The 6,756-nt window shown below is 37.4% G+C and overlaps 1 protein-coding gene across 8 annotated transcripts in view; it reads right to left on the reverse strand.

Annotated features, from left to right (window-relative positions):
- Positions 1–6,756, reverse strand: part of Map3k19 (mitogen-activated protein kinase kinase kinase 19) — a 54,658-nt gene that overhangs the window by 14,743 nt on the left and 33,159 nt on the right. For all 8 annotated transcript variants that reach the window (XR_007350899.1, XM_048812189.1, XM_048812191.1 and 5 more), the window contains 2 exons: positions 5,414–5,492; positions 3,847–4,106 (listed from right to left, as the gene is read on the reverse strand). Coding sequence is in view for 7 of the 8 variants with exons in the window: in XM_048812189.1 (XP_048668146.1) it covers positions 3,847–4,106; positions 5,414–5,492 (339 nt within the window). In the remaining variant the exon portion in view is untranslated. The remainder of the gene's footprint in view (positions 1–3,846; positions 4,107–5,413; positions 5,493–6,756) is intronic.

A 6,756-nucleotide genomic window follows, 5' to 3' on the forward strand; every position in this document is an offset into this window, starting at 1 on the left:
GTTCTCTCTCTCTCTCTCCCTCTCTCTCTCCCTCCCCCCCCCCTCTCTCTCTTAAAAAAAAAAACAGTATTTGTTCAGGGAATGGAAGGTATTTTGTAGTGCCAATGTTTATCATATGCTGAGGAAAAGTGGCAAGGTATGAGGCTAAAGAGTGGCTGCTCAAATGGGGAGCTAACTTTGTAGATTTCAAAGAAAAAGATTCTGAATCTATTTTGTGGTCCAGACTTGATGTTCATACCTTTAAACACAGCGTTTCAAATCACTGCTTCAACATGTGTTAAATGAAAAATGCTAGACCCCAAAGAGTACAAATTATATAATTCAACCTATATGAAGAACCTAAAATGGTCAAATTTATATTGAGACAGTAAACAGAGTGGTGATTACCAAGGGTTTTGAGGAGTGTGGTGGAAAGGAACTAATTTTTAGTGGGCACAGAGTTGCAGGTTTACAAGATGAAGGTATTCTGGGGGTAAATCATGGTGGTGTTTGCACAACAATGTGAATGTACTTAATACCACTGAACCATACACTTGAAAATGTCTAAATGGTAAATTTTACGTTATGTACATTTTACCACAATAATTTTTTAAAGTTAAAGCAACTCTCATTTAAAGTTTACTTAAACTGTTTCCTTTTCCCAAAATTCATATTTTTTTTCCTTCACTTGGAAAGATGACTCACAGTTCCTCTGGAGTGCAATCTCCCTAATTTCAACAAGCCAATTAATGCAACTTTTTGGATGGTAAGTATGTTCCTGGTGGTTTAGCTAAAGGGTTTAGGACAGCAGTGGTAAGCAAACACCAACAACAACCTTTCCACATTGTGAGGAAAGGTTGGCATGAAAGCTTCTATATTTGTAACTAAGTTTGGGGCTCCATGTAATTGGAGGTTGTTCTTAGACTCTTACACTAACTTGGGGATCCAGGAATGAGGCTAAAGAGGATTCAAGTCAGTAAGGAACCTGGCTACTAGCAGATACAAACTCAAATCCTCTTCATGGAAAACATCCTCAGTGTAGACGCTTAAGATTTCCATAGGAAAAATGCCAATAAGATATGAGCTCACAATAAAGACTTTCAAGTATTCAAAAGAAAGAAAAAAAGAAAAGAAAAGAGCCAACAGTAGTTCAAATCAATGGAAACTGGAAATAACAGATTTGGATCCTTCAAGGATTTCAGATTTGGGGATCACCAAATACAATACAGTTACAATGTCTTAAATGTTTAAAGATACTAAAGATGAAAAAAAATTAAGATAAAAAAGAAGAAATCAAAATGAAACATTCTCAAAAACGAACAAAGCATATTTGAAGAAGAAACAAATGGAACTTTAAAAATTGAAATATAATTGTTAAACTAAAAATTAAATTAAAAAATGAATGGGTCTGCTGGGGATGGTAACACACATATTTGTAATCCCAGTGGCTTGGGAGACTGAGGGAGGAGGCTCATGAGTTCAAAGCTAGCCTCAACAATTTAGTGAGGCCCTAAGCAACTTAGCTAGACCCTCTCTTAAATTAAAAAATATAAAAAGGGCTGGGGATGTGGCTCAGAGGTTAAGGGACCCTGGCTTCAATCCTCGGTACCAGAAAAGAAAAAAAAAGGATTACCATCTTATATCATGACTACCACAATGAGATGCCACTCTACATCTACCAGAGAGGCTAAAGTTAAAAAGACTGGCAACAGGGCTCGGGATGTGCCTCAAATGGTAGCACGCTCACCTGGCATGCGTGAGGCACTGTGTTCCATCGTCAGCACCACGTAAAAATAAATAAATAAATAAAGATATTGTGTCCACCTAAAACTAAAAAATAATTTTTTAAAAAAAAAAGACAGGCAACAAAAATGTTTGTGGGAATGTGAAGCAACTGATTGTTCACAAGGATATAAAATGGTACAACTACTTCAGAAACATACTGGCCATTTCTTTGTGTGTGCGTGGGGCAGCGGGTAATTGGGATTGAACTCAGGGGCACTCACCCACTGAGCCACACTCAGCCCTATTTTGTCTTCATTTAGAGACAGGGTATCCCTGAGTTGCTTCGCACCTTCTTTTTCTGAGGCTGGCTTTGAACTCACATCCTCCTGCCTCAGAAGGCATGCGCCACCGCACCCAGATTGGCCATTTCTTAAACATATAGCTACCCTATCCCCTGGCAAATTCATAGTAGTATATATAACAATCTAGAAGAATCTCAAAAATGTCAAGCTAAATGAAAAAAGGATCACATAAAAGAATATGTGCTATGCAATTCCATTTATGTGGAAATTTTAGAACAGGCAAAACTTATCTGTGGTGGAAAAAAAACAATATAGTTGTCTTGGGGTAATGGCTTAGTATAGAATGGGAAGGAGCATGAGAGAACATTTTGGAATTCATGTTAATGCTCTATATCTTGCTAAGACTTTGGGTTTCACAGACAATATGAGCTTGTAAATACTCAATGAAAGTACATCAATGTACACTTCCAAATGAAAAAAAAAATCTTCAAACATATATGGAACTCTAATTAATAACAATCATCCTGACATTTTGGGGAAAAGTATACTGATATCTGCAATTTACTTTTAAATGCAACAAAATTAAGATGGATCAGATATATGATAAAGCAAAATAAAATGTTAAATGTGAAATCTAGGTGGTGAATATACAAGTATTCAGTGTAAAAAAATTCAACTTGCTGTATATTTGGAAAATATTATAAAATGTTGGAGAAAAAAATCAATGGATGGATTTAACAGCAGATTAGGTAATGCTGAAGATGATTAGTGAATTGGAAGACTTGTAAAAATAGAATTACCCAAAATGGAGAAAATTTGAAATCCAGGATAGAAGATACAGAAGAGAGAAAAATAAGTACTAATATGTAATCTAAACTGGGGATTCATAACCAGACTGTGCATAATTTAGCAAAGATAGAACTATAAGATATAATTGGTCATGCTGTACCTATTTTTAAAGCATCTTTTAAAAGGCTGTTTAAACTTGCATTTTAGATCACTCTCAGCTATCTCCCCAGGTCACTTATAATTCTTCTCATGTACTAGGTGACCCTATATAATCTGCACCCACTTCATTGCAGTTCAAATCTCCTTTCCTCATACTCACCCCCTCTCACTCTGTACCAGCTACAATGTTCTACTTGTTCCCTGGAATATTTTCCCCTGAAACATAAACATAGCCCATTTCCTCTTCTTCTTCAACTATCTGTTCAAGTTACATTCTCAATGATGTGATCCCTCATTCACCCTATTTAAAAATTTCAAACTTCTTACTATAGTTTAAATGTCTGTGTTACCCTCAAATTCTTAACTCCCAAAGTGACAGCATTAAGAGGTGGGCCTTGGGGACTGATTAGGTCATGAAGGGGAAGCCCTCGGGAGTGGGTTTTAGCCTTTGTGAAATAGACCAAGTGAGCTTGTTTGCTCCTTCCATAATGAGCGGGCTCAGCAAGAAGGTACCATCTATGAATCAGGAAATGAGACCCCACCAGACACCAAATTTTATGACATCTTGATCTTGAACTTCCCAGTCTCTAGAACTGAGAATAATAAATTTGTCAGTTTAGAAGCTACCCAGACTACATTCCCCTTGCCCACTTCTTTTTCTCCATAGCATTTGCCATCATCTAATGTTCTATATATTTTACTTGTTTACTAGTTTATTGTCTACCCTACTCCTACCCACCACCCATAGGAATGTGAATTGCACAAGGACAGGGTTACTGTGTCTTGTTCACTGCTATACCTTCAGCATTTATAATAATTCCTGGATATAATAAATAAATATTTATTGGTCAAAATAACAAAACAATCATGTGGAATTAAATGCTTAACTTACCTTCTAATTTTCTTTGCTGCCCCTTCAGAAAATGAGGAGCCTCTTCTCTGGTTACAGTTTTAGAGATGTCTGGTTCTAAGCAACGTCTGGGCAACAAAAAGTCCAAGTTCACATCACAGAGATCCTTGGAACTTTCTTCTTTCTTTGGAAGTAAAGGCTCCATGGTCAGCATCTTTGTCCTGAGGTCCACCATCTCAATTTCATTTGGGAGAGAAACAGAATTTGCTTGTGCCCATTCTTGATGCACTGAGGTTATCTGACTAAAAGGGGAGACACAGTTTGATTTAGAATCCATTCACTGCTATAGTTTAGCTCTGGAGTATCTCCCAAGGGCTCATGTGTTAAAGGCTTAGTCACTAGCCTATGGTTCTACTGGGAGACGGTAGAATCTTTTGGAGGCTGGGCTTAGTGGGAAGAAGTTAGGCCACTGGGAGGGGACATGTTTATTTTTGCCTCCTAGCCAGCATGAGGTGAGTAGCTCTTTCTCCATGCATTCCCTGCCATGATGGACTACCTCACTACAGGCCCCAAAACAACAGAGCCAAAGTGACTATGGACTGAAAACTCTAAAACTGTGAGCCAAGATATATCTTCCTCCTTTTCAGTTGATTATCTCCAATATTTGTCACAGCAATGGACAACTGATATGTTCACTATGTCTCCCTGATCTCCCATTCTCAGGCCAGTCTGATCTTACTGGAAAGTTTGGAGAACTATTTCCAAATGTAGTGGCTGAGTAGAATGGCTGTATCCTGAGAGGACAAGGTCTCTCCACACTATGACCCACTCCCCACTTCCTCTGCCCTTTGTACCTAGAACAAAAACTTGAACGGACTCAGTTCCAGTCCACTTCAGTTTTTCCTAGTCTTTATTTCCTGAAGCAGAGAAATCAGAGCCAGAGAGCAGGTGCAAGAACTGTGCCTTCTATCTCCAAAAGCATTAACCAGATCAATGCTGCTCAAACTATCTTTGGTAAAGGACCAATTTTTAAATTTTCCAATCCATTGTGGAATGTTACTTTGTAAAATATAGTAAAAATAAATTACTACAAAAATGAAAGAAAAATAAAAAACTTGCAGAAAATCATCCCCAATTTCTTAAAATTATCTGATCAATGAATCTAAGATTTTATTGTCAAATTTCTAAACAACTTTTTAAATAATTACCCTTAAGTTCTGTACAGATCTTATCATGAACTGGTCGTACATTTAAGACTCACATTTTGGATAGCATTTTTCTGAAGTGGGTTCAACAAACTATTGCCCTGGGGCCTGGTCTGACCTTCAGCCTGTTCTTGTAGCTTTAATTGGATCACAGATACACTCATTTTTAATATATTGTCTATAGCAGCCTTCAATTAACAGTTGCAAAGTTGAATCATTGCCACAGAAATAATTGCCCACAAAGCCTGAAATATTTATTATTTGACCTCTGCCACATAATAGTTATTGTGACCTTTGCTTTAGAGCATTGTTTTGGATTGAATTACTGAAAATGTAGGTTGCCACATAAATATCATCACTTCCTACTTAAATTCAAATCAAACACCTCAAAGGATATTTCTTACCTGCATTCTTTCGAATCTTCTTGGCTCATTTCTTGGGGATGATTGACATCACTTGGAAAAGTCACAATAATCTCCACACCTATAGAAATGTATGATCAAAGAAAGTACTGAATTTCAGTGGTAATTGGAAGAACAGACTTTAACCAGCGTCTGAGGTTTAGCCATTTTTGTATCTTTCTTGTCCAGCATATGCTAGGTCCTAAACTAATGCTTACTTACAGAGCAAAAAATCTGAGCCAGAGTCAGTGGCACATGCCTGTAATTCCAGGGACTCAGGAGGCTGAGATAGGAGGATCAAAAATGCCAGGCCATCCTGGGCAATTTAGGGAGAACTGTCTCAAAAACTAAAAAGGACTAGAAATGTAGTGCAGTAGTAAAGCACTCCAGGTTAAATCTTCAGTACTGAAAAAAGCAAAAAAATCTGTATAATAAAAATTTCCAGATGTAAAATACCATTTTATGATGAGCAGCACTGTCTCCTGGGTGGAGAAAACACAGTTTTTTTTTTTTTTTTTTTTTTCCAGTAAAGTGTAACCAATGACACCTACCTCCCAGGACTGCTGGGAGAATTAACTGAGAGAATTTATATAGCCTCAAAGCAACTTGCTTGTGTTTATAATTTTGTTCATCTCCCATTTGATTCCACAAATGATTCCCAGTGTAACCCTTAAGTGGAAAGTTTCAACTTGTAGAATCAATGCTCAATGCAATATCATGTTTAGCAAATTTATGTAAAAAAACTAGTGTGGGGGAAAAAATAGTGTGGATCACTCTAAAATTTTACCAGTACTTTAAGGTTTGTTCAATCATTCACTTTTTCCCATCTGACAGACTTGTTAAATATATGCCAAGCCCAAGGCTCTGGGATGAAGATAAAGAAATAAACAACATGGGGCTATGGCCCTAGTGGAGATAAGAAGAAAGCAAAGAATGCAGGGGAATAGCCAGTGCTGTGGTACCAGTGTGAGGAGGGGCTTGTCAGTCCTTTGCACGTGTTTGTTTACTCCGTCTGCGCATGCCTGACAAGCAACTGTTTTATAAGCTCCGCTGACTGAGGATGCTAGGGATGAAGTATCACAAGGAGAATAAGGGAAGAGAGTGAATCAGAAAGATCTGGGTCAACATGCCTCCTCTGCCACTTCCTGGAAAGTCGCTCATAGCTATCATCATCTCATTTAGTATATTTTTATTGTTTTTAAAGGACTTTTGATATTTTATCTAATGCATATGAACCACTATAGTGACATTTTTTTTTTTTTTTTGTACTGAGGATAGAATAGAATCCAAGGGAGCTTTACCACTGAGCTTCATCCCCAGTTCTTTTCTTTTCTTTTTTTTTTTTT

The sequence above is a fragment of the Marmota marmota genome, unplaced genomic scaffold (genome assembly GCF_001458135.2).
Source record: "Marmota marmota marmota unplaced genomic scaffold, marMar, whole genome shotgun sequence".
Taxonomy (NCBI): Eukaryota; Metazoa; Chordata; class Mammalia; order Rodentia; family Sciuridae; genus Marmota; species Marmota marmota.